The sequence below is a fragment of the Pseudorasbora parva genome, chromosome 5 (assembly GCF_024679245.1).
Source record: "Pseudorasbora parva isolate DD20220531a chromosome 5, ASM2467924v1, whole genome shotgun sequence".
Lineage (NCBI taxonomy): Eukaryota > Metazoa > Chordata > Actinopteri > Cypriniformes > Gobionidae > Pseudorasbora > Pseudorasbora parva.
Genome location: NC_090176.1, coordinates 33248310 through 33268773, shown reverse-complemented (window position 1 = coordinate 33268773; position 20464 = coordinate 33248310). Strand labels below are relative to the sequence as shown.

Genomic DNA, 20464 nt, shown 5'->3' with positions numbered 1-20464 from the left:
GAGGTAAGTAGCACTTTCTTTAAAGAAGAAAGAAATAATTGCTTCTCGCTCCTTTTTGCATAACAAATAAGACCCTTTTAAACATATTTTACTGTGCATGCGATTGTGGTCTCTCTCAACAGTGGCTTTGGTTGTAATGAATGAATGGAGAAGCCAGCCTTTAGCACATGATTGGTTAAGCAGTCGGGGTGTGCCTTGAGTCCGTTTTTTGATTGGCCAACTCATTAGTAGTGGTCAAGTGGAGCATTAAAATGTCATGTGCGTGCAAGGTTGCATGGTTTAATACTAATCAGGCAGAGATTAGACAGATTTACAGACCACCTACCATCTTCCAGTAATCCAAGCATTGCAGTTTGTGTACAATGTTTGTTTACTTAAATAAAAGACAAACAATCCATTATAAAGTCAGTAAACATAGTGATTTTTAATCATTCCGTGCGTATACCAAGGAGGTCTATAATACTGTTAGCATTTCCTAAAAATACTACCATACTATTACTATTTCTGCTGTAGGCACACGGGGCCTTTTCAGTAGGATGAATGATTTGGAGTATATCAAGTAAAGAACAATTGCTGTCAACACAATCTGGCACAATGCAACTATTTGATCAAACTACCAGAGGGAAAGGGATTTTCTACACAAAACTGGAAAATGCACAGTGTACATACTAAAGAAAGCTAGAAAAAGCACTCATATAAAAGAGTCATATGTTAGTATGCTATATGTGGTGGTTAATTTCTAAGGGCTCAGACACTAAACCACCTGGACAGTAATTGTATTGTAGCTGATAAATTAGTGAAAGCACAGGGGGTTTTTAAAACTACAAAATCCTATCTTAGCCTTAGCCATGCAAGACACGCACAGTCACATCTCCCTTAAAAGACTCACATCTAAAACAAAAACGTACTTAAAATGAATTATTTCTGTGTAGTATCTGAGAAATCACACTGGTCCCTATGACAGCCCTGTCAGCCAGCTCTTTTGGTGAGAGGGCATGTGATTGCAGGTCTAATTCCATGGCCTTGTTCTCTATGCCATGAATCAGTTTCGTAAATACAAACTTTGATACTAGCAAGGGCCTTGAGCTGATAAACACTGGGACACTATGTCAAGGTTGCACATTTAAATTTTGCAGATCATTTTCACTAACATAGTTGTATAACATTCTCTTTATGTTTTTGGTTTTGTCTAGCGAAGGTCTCTGAGAGCTGGATACTAGAAATACGATGGTATAGCCATGGAAATGTCTGAGCCCATGATAAGTGTTGCTAACTAGGAAACAGCTTGAGAGCACAATGTGCCCCTGTCCAATCAACAACTGATGGATATAACCAAGGTTTTTGGTTTTTTTGAAAATGTGTTTAACTCACACTATGACTGGCATACAAAAGATCTTTTGCTAAATCTGTTTCCTCACAATTTTAGTTGGCACATGCACACAATTACAAATGTATAACTGCATACTTTTGGTCATGTACTTGTTTATTGTCTTGTACTTTATTGCTATGTTCCAATTATTATTTTGACTTTGTTTTCTCACACCAGCTCTGTGTTAATAATGTGACTCAAGCTTCTTGATTCCAGTTCATTTACAGTTGTCGACTTTAGGGGTCATTCCATTAATACCTGTCCTTAATCTTATAGATGGTCAAGTGTTCAGCTGAGAAGCGATTATGTAAAGACCAAATAAGTATGCCTCTATTCAGAACTTTTTGGATTTTATTAGGTTCAGATTTGCCTTATGGATATCTGGCACATCACCTTTTCCTTGTTTTCCCTGCACATGTATTTTTGCATAGCACCCTTGGTTAACTCCGGTTCCTCCAGCTTCTCTACAGGATTACTAAACAAGATTAGAAGAAGAAAAAAAAGAAAAATCCCTTTCCATCTGCCTACCTGCCACAGGATCGCCACAGTTATTCACCTGCGCTTATCTTTGACAACCTAGATAGCACTTTATAACAATAATAATATACTGTCATAACTCAGTGGATACTGTTGTAACGGGTATGCACAGGTGTAGGAAGCTTTGGTCACATCATCCGAAGTGAAGCAGCAACTATTGCACAACAGCTTAATTTTCAAGCTACAGGAAGTCACTATGTGGAAGTTCATATGGACCTGCACCTTGTGTTTAGGCTGCATTTTTGCAATAGACCAGCTGGATATTACTGCAGGTATGTATCTTTGTGTCCGCATGTATGGTTCAGCTGGGAGTGCGATGAGAGGATGATGGTTGTAATACGTTTGTGTGTATATTTATGTTTCAGAGGAAACTGAACGGATTCCCACACATATGAACACAGATATGCGCTCACAACGATTGTTTCGAATGTTTCTGGAAAAGCATGGAGAACACAATTTTTTGTCCAGACATAAGCGTAATGCTTTTCTGTCCAGTGGAGTACGCCTTTGCCATCAAGAAACAGTGCAGCAAGCCATCTCTAACCACCTCAAATATTACGAGCTCAGAGGTAAGTATTGCTATACTATTACTATTAATACTGTTAGTTTTGCTTATATATTGAATACATCTGTTAATTTATTATTATATATATATATATATACATACATACATACATACATACACATACATACATACACATATAGATACATATACATACAGTTCAGTGTTAAAGACCTGAAAGTAACGTTTGTATCATAATAATATGAACTATTTTTTTTTAAATCCTCTAAAAGTTTATTTGTAGTGAGATTAAAGATGGATCATATACAATTTTGTTACACAAGTACAATTAAATGAACTAAGGGTGATTTTTAAATAATGTTACTTTGGTTTGAATGGATTTTTTCCCCATCCTGTTGACCCTTAATGACAATATCTTGGTGGGAAAACAACAGCACAAACATTAAAATAGTTGATTTGTCTCATGGGGTATCTCTGTTTTAAATTTTTAATGCTTAAACTTGACCAGATCATATTTCTAAGATTCTTGTATGCCCTTTTATAGAAATACTGGTAAGATTTTAATTTAAGATGACATAGTTACACGCCACTACATGTACTTACTACAGTAATAACAGTAAATTATGCATAATTACAAGTAACTAACCCTAACCGTAACTATATAATAAGTACATGTAGTTAATTAATATTACTCAGTAGTTATTTGAGTTAGTACAATGTACCTACAATACCGTAAAATAAAGTGTAACTGAAATACTTCCTTAAATTAGAACACAGCATGTTTATTTGCAGAATTCAAAAGATACTGCATTACAGGAATGCCCCAAGTACTCAAAGCCAAGAAGTGAATTTGGACTTTTGTTAGCTAATGGCTTTAAAGTGTTCCGACGTCTACAAGGAATGAGAAAAGGCTTTCTATAAACAAGAAATATATAGTGCCTGAACAAGGAGATGGGTGAAGAAGAATTTTAGGATTTTATTAATATGTAAGAGCAAGCAGATGGTAGATATATTCAAATATATCAAATATATTATAGTGAATCATGAAGTTCTTGAAGATTTTCTGTAATGGTGAAACATGCAGAGTGCAGACCTGTGGTTAAGCCTGTGGTTACTTCAATTATTACCTTTAGCACATTGTAAAAAGACTACTTTATTGTCTGAGACCATAAGCTGAGACTTGACCCAAGTAAGAAGACTGAAATCAAAGCAGAACACAAAATCAAGACCACACAAAGGTTACCATTTCTTTCAACAACTAGTGCAAACAGTTCTGTATAGCTGACAGCTGAGTATCTCATTAATGTTTGGCAGTTAAATCCACTCAGAGGTCTCTGGTTAGTGTTGAGAGACCTCAAGGCAATCTTTCACAGTTCACGTGTGATTTCTCCCTTAAACAAATTAGGCGGCAGTATGGTGAGGTTAAAAGTCAATTAACACATTGGATTGGGGCTAATAACGTCAGAGCTTTTCTATCCATGGCTGAGAATGAGGGTGTCCGCAACCTTGTCTAAACACATCATTGGGACACTAATTGCAAAGTAGAGATTGGGACTGAACCATAATATCATCTGTCATTGCTGTCTGTCAAAAAATTCTCCCATATGTCAAAACGGTAACACCTCAGAATACTTAATGAAGAAATACACAGGATGAGTAACACAATATTAACATTTTAGTAACTATTAACTAATAAGAAACTCTGATTAATGCGTTAGTAAGTACAGTAATAGCAGAATGAGGTAGTTCTCTTATCTAATCAACAACTGTTTTATCTTTTTTTTTTTTTCATACCTCCCAGAGAACTACTAAGAACTACTGCATGCATGTTCATAATTAATGTGAATAATGCATAATGCATACAAGTAAAACATTATGTTAACCCATTAAGGACCTCAAGTATAAACAAATCCTTCAGAAGGAATTAGTAATTTTTTGGAACCGTTTTCTAAAGTGAAAAGCATGATAACTCTAGTGATGACTGAAGTCATTGTAAGCTTTTGAGGTCTATAAGGTTTTGGATGGCGAATGTTAATATTGCATTTGTAGTTATTCATTAATGACCGAACAGTATTGTGTGACAGTCAAACAACTGTGACGCTGAAATCCAATTTCAATGTTTTTGACCTTAGAAAATAAATTTACAAACAGATGTTAGCAGGTTCTTTGGGATAAATACATATCTCACTGAGATGATATAAGATTGTAAAACTGTGGTGCTTTTGATATATAGTAGGTTGGTACTGGTTAATTACCATTTTCACTTTATGCGATCACGGTGTTATTAATGTTTATGTCAAAAACATGGTAATTACATGATACTAAACATAAGTCATTTGATATAACAGCTGATTAAAGGATTATGAGAAGTGTTAGGCTGAATGTTAGCGTCATGAGCCGTATGTTTGTTGTGGTAAGTTTCAGCTTCCTGGCTGTAGACCTAAACGTGTGTCCACTCTGGTCCTCACTTAAGTGTCCACTCTGGTCCTCACTTTGACTGTGTGAAATAACTACATTATACCAAAGCTTGTATCATAATAAATGCAAAAGAGTTACCTTTTGAGACTTTTTCAGTAAACTACCCAGGCAAGAAATGTTACGCAAAAAAAAAAAAAAAAAGTGAGCAGTGTGATTGTATTCCCTACTGTTCTGGTTGTGTTTTGTTGCACTAATACAAGACTGTTGTTCTTGTTTTACAGTGTGTCAGGAAGTCGTATGGGAGGCCTTCAAAATTTTCTTGGAGCGCCTTCCCCGTCAAGAAGAGTACCAGAGCTGGATGAGCCAATGCCAGACAGAGAGAGTCTCCATACTTGAGATTGGCACTTACTTTAGCCAATTAGAGGAACACTTATCACTTGTCTACAGTGTATGTAGCATAACACGTACCATTAACTTTGTACTATATGTTAGTTTATAATTTAATATGAATAGACTATTATGGGTCAGTGGTGCATGTGCATATCAGAATGTCTTACTTCTGTCTTTTGAATCTTTATGGTCCATTGCAGAGACTTGCACAGATGAGTCTGAAAAGGTGCCATAAAACATTTTTAAAACCTCCCTCCCTCCCCCATTTATTCATTGTATTAGATGAGTTCTGCCTTACTGAGTCTGTTTTTCGCCTCACCTTATGTCTTCCTCTTTTTTTTCTCTCAGTGAAACACCTACATACTCGGTATGCAGGTATTACACCCTTTACACCTGTTTTTTTTGTTGTTTATTAAATAGACTGTGCATTAGAGAGCTTGTGTGTTAAGGCTTAACTCTTACATTTGAAGGTTTATGTGTCATTTCTAACTGTCTTTTTTTCTTTTTCTTCTCTCTCTTTTTTTTAATAGACCAGATGACTCTTCACAAGAGCAAGAAAATCTTCCACCAGGTCTGTCTGTTATGATTGCGTATTACTGATACAGATAGCCCTTACCTGTTAAGAACATGTCTGAATCATATTTTACATTGATTTGGAAAGTCAAAGGAAAAAATATATTTTAAGACCAGTAAAAAAAATTGGTATGGAGCCATAATTTAAACAACAATTAAAATAATTTAAGGACAAAGATTACTGTGTAATTTTGGCATGTTCTGGACAATTTGTGGTACTGACCCTCCTGTATAAAGAGTCATTTGCTTCCAAACAATCAGAAATGTCTACAGTCCCTGACAAAAGTCTTGTCGCTTATCTATTTTCTAGAAATTCCTGATATTAACCTGACTTTTAATTAATTAATTGGTGCTAGAAATAGCTCATATGAAAAGCTAAAACCCTCCCAAATGACGTTTAATGCACTGAAATAAATAATTTTCACAGAAAAAATATTTATCATTTAATCAAGACAGAAAGGTCAAATTTTGGCAAGACAAAAGTTTTGTCGCCTATACAGAAATTGAACAAATTTACTGCAAATACAAAAATATGTCAGCAAAGTAAGTTGTGGTGCTGTGAGATCCAAATTTAATATCTTGTATGACTTCCATGAGCTTGAAAGACTGCATCCATGCGGTTTGGCAAGGATTCATACAATTTATTGATGAAGTCATCAGGAATAGCTAAGAAAGCAGTCTTGCATGCCTCCCAGAGTTCATCAATATTCTTTGGTTTCGTCTTCCATTCGTCCTCTTTCACCCTACCCCACATATGCTCAATGGTTTTTCATGTCTGGTGACTGGGCTGGCCAATCCTGGAGCATCTTGATCTTCTTCGCCTTGAGGAACTTTGATGTGGAGATGGAAGTATGCGATGGAGCACCGTCCTGCTGCAGAATTTGGCCTCTTTTATGGTTGGGAATATAAGAGGTAGCTAAGATTTCTTGGTATTTTAGACTATTGATGTTGCCTTCCACCCTGCAGATCTCTCGCACACCCCCATACTGAATGTAACCCCAGACCATGATTTTTCCGCCGCCAAACTTCAGTGTTTTCTGGGTGAATCTCGGATCCATTCGGGCTCCAGTAGGTCTCCTGCAATATTTGCGGCGACTGTGGGGTAATTCACAGAAGATTCATCTGAAAAATCCATCCTCTGCCACTTTTCCAGCATCCATCCTTTTAGCAGGCTGTGGGCCTTGGCAAATGCCACACGGTTTTTCAATTGTCTTTTGTTTAGTGCTGGCTTCTGGGCACTGATTCGACCATGGAGGCCATTTCGAGACAGAATCCGAAAAACTGTTCTGGTTGACACAGGGACTTCAGGTGACCAGGTCTCGTGGAGCTCTGCTGCAGTGGAAAATGGGCTGGCCTTGGATTTTCAAGCCAACAAACGGTCCTCTCGAGCAGTTGTCTTGTGGGGTCTGCCTGACCTGGGCTTGTCAAAAACGTCTCCAGTCTCTTCAAATCTTTTTTTTATCCTCTGTACTTGATGCTGAGACACATTGAAGGTGTCTGCCACATCAGAAGTGGATCTGGTCTTCAGCCTCCTGATAATCAAAACTTTAGTCTCAGGGTGAATCTTAGGCATGTTTGCAGAGGTCTAGTTGCAGTTGATGTGAAGGTCTAGTCTACTGGGGTTCTTTTTATACACACTTTAGACCTAATTGATCCATTATTAGTCACAGGTGAAGCTCATATGACAAGGTGACAACACTTATGTCTTTGCAAAAATTGACTCAATGGGCTTTACCAAGCTGTGAATATTAGAATACTTTTTGAAAATTTAGTTTTTCACTGAAACATTATCACAAAAGCTGGTGGGATTAAAATGAGCCATTTCTTGTAAAAAAAATCTTGATTAAAAAAATATTTCAGCGGCACTTTAGGTCAATTTGTACACAAGCGACAATACTTTTGTCAGGGACTGTAGATAGATCAGGGCTAGTTTTAATGCAAACTTTGTTTTGAAATTCAGTTTTAAGATGTAATTGGAAATGGCAAAAAAAAAAACCTAACTAAAAACTATACTAAAGATCACCAGATAACATGTGCCTGGACACCAAGAGACAAAAAAATTGTTAATTTAAATTTTTAAAACTTGGTAGGTGATGAGCATCCAGCAGAAACCATGGTGTTGGTGACCACAGCGGTTCCAGATGAGGTCATCTCTGAGAGTGTGAAGGAAGTTACAGAAGCACCATCTGTTGTCGTGAAGCTGGATACTGAGGTAGATGCTGTTCATACTGTGATCATTGGTGAAGATATACTCAAAATGTAAGAGTGAGGTCAAGTTCTAATCTGATGCACAGAGTAATGAATGATGCATGCAAAAAATATACATATGAAAAAATGTAAATATTCAACATCTGCTAAAGAATGTTTATGTGTTTATATTGTCTGTGGTAGATCACTAATGAGATTGAGCAGGAGGCAGCTGCTTTGCCTACACGTCCTCTGGTTGAACAGAGGGTGGAGCTGGCTATGTTACTGACTGGAGAACCGTGGAGTGAAGAGCTGTTCAACTCCACCAGCAGTGAGCATGGCAGACTCACTCAGCTGATCACAGAGAAGGTACAGCAGTACACACACACACACTTTAATTTTTCCACCAATGTTACAGGATAATTGTGCTGCTCCAACTTTTTACATTACTATATTGTATTGGTCTTGGGGGAAAAATGTATTGCCTATTTCTGACATTCTTACAGATTTCCGCTGCTTTGGAGAAACTGACAGAATTCAAGAGTGTATCAGTATTGAACATAAGGTGTGTTAATGCATGTTTCATTTAACTAGTTACTATAAATTTAAAAAGTATTTGACACTTAGTTCACACTTAAAAATATATGAATATCATTCCATTGGATTAGAAAATATGTAGGCATTTTAAGACCAATCAAGCACACTATACATCTATATGCCAGAAACAGTTACGGCGTACTATGCAGATCAAAATAATAGAGAAATGCTGTGGGGAAAAATGTTTGTGTTGATATAGTTTCTGTTATCACATTAAAGCGCAGCTGCAAAAAAATAAATGTACAGAAAACACTGCTTGAGTAAATCATAATGTTACACTGTTTTTGCATCAAATGGTTAACTAAAACCAATCTTATTGGTAATTGTTTTTTTAGTTTAGTAGCTCACATTTGATTAAATGTAGAGGGGTGGGTTTATGACCTTCACTGCAGCCAGTTCCTAGAGGGCTTTCAGAAAAATTTGGCTTATCTTTTCAGGACTTGTATAGCACACTTGGGACAGTCACTGACCTTTGACCCAACAGCAACTCGCAGTCTCACACTTAATTTACCCACAAGTGATCAAGGCCTTCGGTTTTTCCTTTTAAACTCATTGCAATGGTTACAGCAGTAGTGGGGACTCTTAAGCAGTGATGTAGCCTAGAAATCTAGACGCACCCTAGAGGCAGCAAATTTAATCTGCCCGCAAGTGTCGTCTAGGAACTCTCAATACCCTTCTGAGCTGTATTCCTCACAATCTGGACGGGCCAATCACATCGTGTATAGAGTCGGCGGGCGGGGCCATAATGACGATGGCCGAGTTGCGTTTGCGTGCTTCTGTTGTCTAGTAAACACAGAAACTGGCGAACGGCGGCGGTCTTTCGAATCAGCTTTTACTGCGATTCTGGAAGACTTGGAGTTAAGCTTTTCTCTGAGAAAAGAACAAAGAACGGCACTGAAGTCATTCTTAAAAAGGGAAGATGTGTTCGGAGTTTAGCCGACCAGATACGGTGAATGTTTAATCTATCAACAAGCTCGGTTTCACCTTCGTTGCTCTGGTTGGTTGTAGCGCTATCCTATCGCGTGCAGAGGGAGTTTGAAAGACAACCGTTTATCCCGCCCCTCGGATTGAGCCCTGTCTATGGTGAGTTTCCAGACCAAACATCTTGATGTGGGTCTGACTTGTCAGGCTAGCAGTGATGTACATCTGAGTGAACAAGACAGAGGGAAGTTAGCGAGGGAAGGGCAAAAAGTGGACTTAAGCGCAGCCCTAGAACATGTCTATAGTTCATGTAATGCATCATTAGCCTGTCATCTGCTATATTGGTAAGACTATTGTACTAAAATTATGAACTTTATCTTTTCTGTAGACCACGGGTGGATCCCTCAAGGTAAATTACACTTGATTGTTTGCATGAATGCAAATTGAGTGAGAGAATGTATTTTTGCAGTCTTTTCTTGAGTTACAAGTAAGAATCATGTTTGTAGTTGTGCAATTTCAATGTAAGTTTAAGAGGCAAGGCATTGTTCATACATAAACATTAAAATACCTAATATTTTGAAAATATAACCCGAGACTTAAACATTTCAATTGATGATGTGAGACTAATTTAATTTTTCTCAATCTTTTAACTCATGTCATGATCATGTTCAGTCCCATAGGTTAAGTGCTGTTGTTATTTTCTCTCTTCAGTGGCCATACGGCAGTACTGGTGGAATATGTTGTGTCTCTCCAGACCAACAGTGAAGGGGTCAGCAGTGAGACACTGGACTTCATTAATCTTCAATCCAACAGGGTAGAGGGTACCTTTAGTTATTCAGAGGGGCCCACAGTCCTCTACACCATTATTGACCTCCACCCTGACATCACTGAGGCTCTGCATGGTACTGATTTACCTGCTTGTAGCTACTAGCCCTCTACAGTACATCTCAGCTGTCTGTAATGGTGTAACATTTTCTTGTTGTCAGTGGAAACATCTCCAGAGGAAACCCATCCTGCCAAGGAGTCACCAGACTCTGACCACAAGGTGATTTAAGATATCTGTCAGGGTGACAGTGAAGTTTGCAGTATACCAACTAGATATTTGCATATTTTTAAAATCTAACCAGCACATTGCTGGGGTTGTTTACAGGATATTGCTAGGCCATCTGGGTAGGGTTTACTTACAGTAAGTGTTCTGGGTTGTTGTTTCAAGTGATAAGAGCACACACCCAAATATATGTGATATTCTGGTCCATATACAGTATATAACATCCTTTAATGTATATCAATCACTTTAGACTTTACCTATATTTAACAAGGCACACAACTTGAGGTATTATTCTTGTCACATAGAAAAAGCAATGTGGTGTGAGTTACCTGCCAAAGTTTTAAACAATACCCTAACTCAAAACTGTGAAATAGCAGGAACAGTAATATTAATGACAGCGTTAACAAACACCCCCAATAACTTTGACAAAGTCTGAGAGCCAGCTGTTTTATTTTGTTTATTGTCTAGGATGACATTTTACCAGTAGAAAAACCGTCCGAGCTGCCTGAAGAAGTGCCAGTGGAAGTGTTTACCATTAGTGACCTTTTGGATTCTTCAATGTCTGAAGAGGAAGTTTTGAGAGAGCAGGATTTCATAGATTTAGATGAAAACACACCACCCCCTATAGACCATCCCATCGGTAGTTTCTCAGAGGGTGAGAACCAGCATTCACATGTACAAGGATTTACAACAGGGGTGTGCAATCCTGCACTTGGAGGATCAGTGTCCTGGTCAGTGTCCTTAGCTTCAACCTGCCTGACACTGCCTCCCTGGAAATTTTCTAAATTCTGCAGAACAGTGGCCCTTCAGGAGCAGGATTGACACCCCTAATTTAACCAATATAGTGGTGAAAGATTTGTGTCAAGATGCTTGTTTATTCTTCCTTTCAGACCTTCAAGAAAAGGACTTGGAGTTACTGTTTTCTCCTAGCCAGACTCCTGCTGTGGAAGATGAAGCTGTTGGTCCCATTATCGATGCCAAGGAGGACAGTGACATCACAATGGATTACTTTGATCCCGCCTCTGGGTCTGGTGTAATAGAAGAAAATTGGGTAACTCTCCTTCCTACTGATGATCAAGAGCCAGTTGGAGATACAGAAGTTGATGAAGAGTTTTTGACTAATGTAGACATGCCCCAGAAGGAGGACTATGAATTCTCCACAATTACAACAGTGGTTGAAGAGGAAACCACAGAATTGATTACTGTTGAAGCTGGAGAAGATAAAAATCTACAACATGGTAGTGATGTGCCTGCAATGCCACCAGTCAAGGTGGCTGAGGCACAATCTACCCCAGAACCTGAGGAAGACCCCATATTACATGCAGAAGAAGAGAGGCAAGAGGAAGTCAAGGTGCCTACAATGCCACCAGTCAAGGTGGCTGAGGCACAATCTATCCCAGAACCTGAGGAAGACCTCATATTACTTGCAGAGGAAGACAATGTACCTACAATGCCACCAGTCGATGTGGTTGTGGCACAACCTACCTCAGAACCTGAGGAGGACCTCATATTACCTGCAGAAGAAGAGAGGCAAGAGGAAGACAAGGCGCCTACAATGCCACCAGCCAAGGTGGCTGAGGCACAATCTACCACAATACCTGAGGAACACTTCACATTACCTGCTCAAGAAGAGAGGCAAGAGGAAGACAAGGCACCTGAAATGCCACCAGTCAAGGTGGCTGAGGCACAACCTACTCCAGAACCTGAGGAAGACCTCATATTACCTTCAGAAGAAGAGAGGCAAAAGGAAGACAAAGTGCCTGCAATGCCACCAGACAAGGTGGGTGGGACACAATCTACCCCAGAACCTGAGGAAGACCTTAAGATATTACCTGCAGAAGAAGAGAGGCAAGAGGAAGACAACAAGGAAGAACCTGTTCTAACAGAAACACAAAAGGATGACGAAACTGAAGTTGCTGTGATCACAAAGGAGAAATCAGAGGAGGCTGAACATTTTGACAGTACCACAATGCCACAGGAGAACAAAGAATTTGTACTAACGGATGTTTCAGCTATACAGCTTTCAGAGGAAATTCTAACAGAGGATGAGATCCTATTGGTCACCATTGAACCAGCAAACCCAGTTTACTCAACACCGCTTTTACCTGAGATAGAACCACCCTTCTCCCTAATGACCATGAAGACCCCAGAAGAGCTGGAGTTGGGGCATACCTTGAATTCAGAAGTCATGACTACATCTCTGGATGTGATTGATTACAGAGAGGAAGAGGGTAGTGGTGTCCCTAGTGTCATTCAGGGTGATGAAGTTTCCAGCATTGCCTTGCCAGCTAACCCTGGGCGGTCTTTAGTAGTGTTTTTCAGTCTTCGTGTAACTAACATGATGTTCTCTGATGATCTGTTCAATAAGAGCTCTGCAGAGTACAAAGCCTTGGAGCAACAGTTCCTTGAACTGGTAGTGTATTTCCCTCAAAGTATATTTGCACCTATTCTTTTTTTCCTTCCCCTTTACTACTATGATTCTTCTTCCTCTTCACCCACATTCCCTGTCAAATTTCCACTTAATCAAGTGTCCAGTCTTGCTTCTGGAGGTCCACCTTCCAGCAGAGTTTAGCTCCAGTCACAATTAAACACGTGAACATATTAATCAAGGTTTTCAGGATGTCTAGAAACTTCCAGGCAGGTGCTTTGGAGCTAAACTTTGTAGCTAAACCCTAACCAAACACACCCAAACTAACTAATCAAGATGTCTAGAATTGCATGTAAATTACAGATATGTGGGTTAGACTGGGATAGGTACTAAAGTCTGCAGGACACTGGCCCTCCAGGACTTGAGTTGAAAAGACCTGTTGGTGTATTAGTTATACTTTTTATGTTTGTGAGTTTATGAACTCATTATTGAGATTGTATGTCCCTCAGTTGGTGCCATATCTGCAGTCAAACCTCAGTCACTTTGAGAATCTGGAGATCTTGAACTTCAGAAATGGAAGTATTGTGGTGAATAGCCGTATGAAGTTTGGGAAGCCCGTTCCTCGTGAAGTCAATACTGCTGTTTACCTCATTCTTGAGAACTTCTGCAACACAGCATACCAGACCATGAACCTCGCTATTGACAAATATTCTTTGGATGTCGAATCAGGTAAGACAAATTCAGAAAACCTCTCACAATACAGCCTATTTATTATGTGTTCAGGTACCTCATCACTTTCCACCTTTATGCTGCAGCTAATCAATGTGTGGGTTGTTTTTAGGGGAACATGCAGACCCGTGCAAGTTTCAGGCATGCAATGAGTTTGCAGAATGTACAGTGAACCGCTGGTCAGGTGAGGCTGAATGTGTGTGTAATGCTGGTTACTTCAGTGTGGACGGACTACCCTGCCAGAGCATCTGTGACCTTCAGCATGACTTCTGCCTAAATGATGGGAAATGTGATGTCATTCCAGGCCAAGGAGCCATCTGTAGGTATGATTATTTCAATTATATAAGGTTCAAGACATTTTGTAAGAATTTGTACTCATTTAAGAAAGCCAAAAGACAGATCATATGATGTACAGTGAGGAATATCTCAAAGTACGTAGCTATTTGGCTGCCATTTTCTTAAGGTTTTTATGTGTGTGTCTGCTCTATAGATGCCGTGTGGGGGAAAACTGGTGGTACAGAGGGGAACATTGTGAAGAATATGTTTCTGAGCCGCTCGTAGTTGGCATTGCCATTGCATCTGTTGCTGGGTTCCTGCTGGTGGCTTCAGGAGTAATCTTCTTCTTAGCAAGAACTCTTAGAGACCAGTATGACAAGGATGAGACGGAGGACCCATTACGGTAAGACACATTCTCTATCAGAGATCATCTGGTAAATCACAGCTTCATCCCAACTCAGATACTTTCACTGTTATTTATAATACTCTTTCTAATATGGACTTTATCTTATGTAAGTGGACTTCAGTACATGAAAGCTTTACCTCAGAAGTCTAAGCCTTCAGAGCCGATCCCCTGACATGAACCCTTGAGTAAAGTAGCCTTGAGCTTCTAGAAAGGTGCTATGTTACTAAAAAAAAAAAAAGAAAATCACAATAAAAGCATGATATTTTCATTCAATAAAAGCACAATTGAACCATTTTATTGTAACTGCGATGAATGCAAATGTACAAATTGTTTAATGAAAAACAAATATATTGTAAGAAAGCGTACAGTTTTAATTTTGCATTACATATTAAACCGTCAAATCTTCATTATTTATTGAAATTATGAATGAGTCCGTTACATATACATTTAAAGTGCCCCTATTATTCTTTTTGTGAATGTTTTTGTAATATAATTTTTGGTGAATGTTAAAGGTCTGCAAATTTTAAAGATCAAATAAACTTATCTCTTAAACTAAATAATTGATTCTGAACTGCCCACCAATTCCTTATACATACCTATGTAGCAATGTATCCGATTTACATAATGCCAGCCTATAGTCTTTATTGGCTGCCCATGACCGATGTCTACTTTGACCCACCTTCAAACACAGTAGTTGTAGCTCAGGCCTGGAAGAGTTTGGGTCGTGTTGTTGACATGTCGAGAAGACGCTGTTTTTTTAGGGCTTCAAAAATCCACTTTTCATGCACTTCCAAAGGAGGACTTGCACTGGAATTGATATGGAAAAAACAACGGCATCTTTACGGTTACTGTTTAATATAATATAATATAATATAATATAATATAATATAATATAATATAATATAATATAATATAATATAATATAATATAATATAATATAATATAATACATATACATGCATATAATACAATTAAAATAAAAAATAAATAAGAACATGGACTTCTCAGTACAAGCTCCCAAAATTATTGTAAGTAATTCAAAATTAAACATTTCTCATATTCAAATGAGTAGGAAGAATTTAGGAACCGACTTTTCTGGTCCTACCCCCCTTTTCTCTATTTTAGTTGACATGAAGTAACCATGAACAAGACCCCTGTTCAGCATTAGTTAATCTTTGTTAACATTAGTTAATAAAGATACAGCTGTTCATGGTTTGTTCATGTTAGTTCACAGTGCATTAACTAATGCTAACACGATTTTAATAATGCATTAGTAAATGTTGAAATTAACAATGATAAATAAATGCTTTAAAAATGCAATTCATTGTTAGTTCATGTTAACTAATGTAGGTAACTAATGAACCTCATTGTAAAGTGTTACATTTATCCCTTAATTAAATACAAAACAAGTAGATGCTTTACATATTTACATACACGTACACTAAATATCGATTTACAGTAGCTACACTCACATAAACACATGTATACACCTAGACACTATATCTATATCAAACCGAATAATAACCCAACCAAGCTAGACTTATTATATAGTCCCAGAAACCATACAGTCAGTATACATTACTAACACCTCAAGTCACGTCAATTTATTGTAAGAGACTTCTAAAATTAGGAACTTTTTAAAATAGCATAATTGTGACACTTTAATGTTATTTTTTTCACTTGAACCACTTTAATTATGCATGGGCAGCGCAGTACCTAGGAAAAAGCTTACAACTCCAGTAATGCCATTATGAGGCTTACATCAATTCATCACCAAGGCTGATCTTTGATCCTTTGACCCTCTTCAGGTTATGAATTCTTACCCCTGTGGATGAAACATTGGCTGTTTCAACTTTTGTGTGTGTGTTTACATGTTTGTATGAAGGGGAGAGGACAGTCCGCCATTTTTGGACCGAGCCACTAAGTATAACCCCATGTTTGAGAGCGATTTAACGACAGGCTACAGCCATTACTACCAGCGTTACCCAGAGCACCCAGTCCACAGCAGTGCCAGTGCTGAAGCGTCCACGGACTTCAGCAGTGAAGAGATACAGCATATTTATGAGAACAGTGAGCTCACCAAGGAGGTATGGGTTTGTGTGCACAAAAATACAGTAATATATTGACAACAATTACTTTGTATGGCCATTTAGTATGAGCAAGTGTGTAATACATTTTGTTTCTTGTTTCTGGGATTATCTCTTCCTGTCCATTCCAAAGGAGATTCAAGATCGCATACGCATCCTTGAACTGTACTCGAGAGATCGTCAGTTTGCAGATTTTTTGCGACAGCATCAAATGTAAGGTTTTTTTTAAAAATATGTCTTATTCATAGCATATATAGCTTTGGATATTTTCACCCCTCATGTTCATTAATTTATTTATTTATTTAATTAGAACAATGGATAATCGAAGAGAAAGTTCCTCCACATAGGATATATATGTCTAATATCCTGCTGGGTACATGACGTTGAAGGTAATAGCAATGTAATAAGAATGGCATGTTATACTTTAACAGTTTGTTTTGTGTCAATGTTGCATCTAGTGTAAACATAAGTGGGCTTTTCAGCTCTTTTATTTATTTATTTTTTATTCTAAAACAGTGTTTGTATTGATTTGATTGATGTGTTCCTCTTCTAGAAACTTGCCTTGTCTTTTGGAAAATGACCTCTCAGTGATTCCAGAGCAATTTCTCATCAGCCTCTCTTTTTCGTCTTAGAGACTTCACAAACTATAGATCTTTCTTAAAATATGGTTTAAGAAAGGGGAAAAAAAGGCTATTTTGTTTGTTTCATTACTATATTTTCCCTACTGTTAAAGACAATTTCACTTTTTTCTGTATTACAACAAGATTACAGTCCTAGACAATATCTATGCCATTGTTTGAAATGTTTTGTTAGTGCCTTCTATTCTCATAGCTGTGGTCCGTCCCTCAGGTGTTCAGAGAAAAAGATCCCTGATGCAATATTCTTGAAAAGAATTTGAATTACAGACCATTAATGTTCTATTACTTTTAGTACATTACGTTTATGTTTTGTTGTTCGGTACCTTTTATAGTTTCACTGAAATTAAGACAAAACAAACAGCAAATTTTAATGTTAATATTATTTGAATATATATAAAAAAGAAAATTAATTTTAAAAGTGACTTCTAATAATGTGCCCATTTATGGAAGAAAAAAACTAAACTGATTTGGCAAACTCAAATTTATTTGAAAAGTAGATTGTCTTTAAAGTGTTGAATGAAGAATGTATTAACTGGGGTTATAGCTATATTATATGACAATAATGTATAGTATCATTGTGTTAACTGCCCTTAACGGAGTTGCTCCTTTAAGCCAAAATCCCGTTAAAGCAAGTCACTTCATTTGGCAGCCATCTTGCAAACAGCCTTGGGCAGCTATTTTCTATGTAAAGTGTGTAATAGTCATGTAAGTACAGTTCCTATATACTTGAATGAAGAAAGACCAAAATCTTTAAACGTACTTGTTTCAGAAATATATTTAAAATCAGCAATAAAATACTAATAAAATACAGCAGTGGTATAATAAATCTTGGTGCTTCAGCTCAAATCATGAAAAAATAAATGTCTCTATTGGGTGATTGACCCTTTTGACAAAAAGGCCAGACTTCCATTCTTACAGCTGTCATATTTTGTTGTGGCATATCTTCCAATATTTTTTCTGTGAGTGGTCTGCCACCACCTTATTGCAACAATGATGTTGCAATAATTGACATTTGTATGTATTTTTTTTGTACATTTACTGTATCTTAAGTTATATCAGTAGAAGTAGTTCACATAACAATGGAAATACTTTAATGGTCATCTTTTAAAGACATAATTACTCATGTGAGTAAATGATTATAACAGAATTGTCATATTTTTGTCAATGCCTTTAACAATTTTTGTGAGAATTAAAATGTTACACCAAAGACTTTTATTTACAAGTTACAATACAAGTCATTGTTACAGTGTATGGTTAATGGCAGTTTTGTCTATGAGTGATAATATAGTGTGCAGTGTATGAATGATATGATGTCTTTTCCTATGTTGGACTGCTGGTCTTCCACGCATCACAGCTAATTTAAGAGTACAGAGAGCTCACTATAATTAGTCAAAGCTCAGATTACAGCCCAGATTACAAAGAATTACTGTACCTGCAGTCTATACTGAAAACATGGAGATGTGACTGTTAGTTTGTCTATTATACCATAAAAATGTAAATTCCATGCTCTAATATAGATGTAGTATTACATAAAAGGTCTAGTCTGAGATGGACACCGATCAGGCATAACATTTTGAGCACCTTCCTAATATTGTGTTGGTCCCTCTTTTGAGCCCTGACCCGTAGTCATAGATTCTACTAGACCCATGAAGGTGTGCTGTAATATCTGGCACCACGATGTTATTACTGTTCTGTGGTCCAGTTCCTTCCTTGGACCACTGACTGCTGACCACTGCAGACCGTAAAATCCTACAAGAGCTGCTATTTTGGAGATGCTCTGACCCAGCCGCCTAGCCATCACAATTTGGTCCTTGTCAAACCCACTCAAATCCTTTTTTTTCCTACTTTTAGACATGACCTTCGAGGACAAAATGTTCACTTGCTGCCTAATATTATATATCCCACTCACAGGTGCTGTAATGTAGAGATAATCAATGTTATTCACTTCATCATGGTCTAAATGTTATGCCTGGTTGGTGTATACGAGTACATCATATACACTGTAAAAAATTATTTAGAGTTGGCTTAAAATTTTGAGTTCATTGAAATTAAAATTTTGAGTTAATACAATGAACATTTTTTGAGATTCGACAACCTTTATTAAAAGATTATTAAAAGATTTTATAAGCATATTGGGTAATTGTGTGTGTGTTATTTCTGATGACGCAGTGAAACATGCCAAATAGATTTGAATTAAATGATTTATCACATTTTTTATGTGGTTCAGATACAAAAATATTTTGAGTTTCTATTTATTAAACTAATTTCCTTCATTGTATCAACTCAAATTTTTAATTTCAATAAGCTCAAAATTAAGGCAACCAGGTTACTTACTTTTTTAAGTTAAACCAACAAAAACCACCACAATTTTTTTTACAGTGTAGGTTTGCAATGGCATGAGGGTGAGTAAACTGTTTTCATGTTGGGTGAATTGTTTAATGTTAAATGCCAATGAAAAGATCTCCTGAGTCACATGCTTAATTTGGTTGATTTTGTCAAAATTAAATGTAGACCAATGTGGTAATGTGTAACATATGAAATGCATAATTATGAATCATTTGTTTGCTAGTGTTATAATCAAAAAGAGCATGAGAAAGGTCTACAATCCAAACCAGAGGTTCTCTCTCTCTCTCTCTCTCTCTCTCTCTCTCTCTCTCTCTCTCTCTCTCTCTCTCTCTCTCTCTCTCTCTCTCTCTCTCTCTCTCTCTCTCTCTCTCTCTCTCTCTCTCTCTCTCTCTCTACCCCTCCCTCCCTCTCTCTCTCTCTCTCTCTCTCTCTCTCTCTCTCTCTCTCTCTCTCTCTCTCCCCCTCCCTCCCTCTCTCTCTCTCTCTCTCTCTCTCTCTCTCCCCCTCTCCCTCCCTCCCCTTCTCCTTTTTATATCAGTAGTGAAAGAGAACTGATGGTCCAATGATTTTATCAACATGTCCATTTTCATTTAATGACTTGCCGTTTCACTCTACAATAACCTCTAGAGGGCGTGTTTCGTGTTTTTACTAGTTCGAAGTGGTGCATCACACTCCATGATCAAATGGCTTTAAAATCCCTGTGCTGCTCTATTTTAGGTTCTGCATTGGCTGTGAGACAGTGTTTACACTCCATTGATGTTGCAACAGTTCTTCTAAGTAATGATGGTTGATTCAGTTGAACCAAGCTAGAATCACCCTGGTTCCCTCGACAAAAGCCCAATAGAATTTTTCCTCTGGCTTTTGGATTAGTGCAGAAAATAAGGTATGTGGCTACAAAAGCTTGTGATTCTTTAGAAGTGCAAACAGTATTGTATTCTTTACAAAAATTAGGTCATTGTTTTTCACACACTCCAATATTCGTACATAACAGGACTCTTATCTGGGATCCTGTTGAACTCTGGAGACTATTCCTATGGCATGACTCCAAAAAT

At 37.6% G+C, this 20464-nt stretch overlaps 1 protein-coding gene across 1 annotated transcript; it reads left to right on the top strand.

Moving 5' to 3' along the window:
• The first annotated feature begins 88 nt into the window (after positions 1 to 88).
• Positions 89 to 19197, top strand: impg2a (interphotoreceptor matrix proteoglycan 2a). Its single transcript, XM_067443942.1, has 22 exons — positions 89 to 1691; positions 1801 to 2178; positions 2272 to 2475; positions 5129 to 5295; positions 5438 to 5463; positions 5586 to 5612; positions 5768 to 5808; positions 7901 to 8022; positions 8202 to 8366; positions 8504 to 8562; positions 9904 to 9924; positions 10227 to 10417; positions 10502 to 10560; positions 11032 to 11218; positions 11454 to 12976; positions 13441 to 13660; positions 13773 to 13983; positions 14151 to 14339; positions 16227 to 16428; positions 16562 to 16641; positions 16739 to 16817; positions 16982 to 19197. Exons 2-21 carry the CDS (start codon positions 2103 to 2105, stop codon positions 16773 to 16775), a joined length of 3807 nt encoding a protein of 1268 aa, XP_067300043.1. The 5' UTR covers positions 89 to 1691; positions 1801 to 2102; the 3' UTR covers positions 16776 to 16817; positions 16982 to 19197.
• Positions 19198 to 20464: the final 1267 nt, after the last annotated feature.

Bases quoted from the DNA above. Each gene is read 5' to 3' on its own strand.
- impg2a (XM_067443942.1), top strand. From the start codon at position 2,103: ATGTGGAAGTTCATATGGACCTGCACCTTGTGTTTAGGCTGCATTTTT. The intron at 5,296-5,437 runs GTATGTAGCATA...GGTCCATTGCAG, and splicing joins ACTTATCACTTGTCTACAGT to AGACTTGCACAGATGAGTCT. The intron at 13,661-13,772 runs GTAAGACAAATT...GGTTGTTTTTAG, and splicing joins TTCTTTGGATGTCGAATCAG to GGGAACATGCAGACCCGTGC.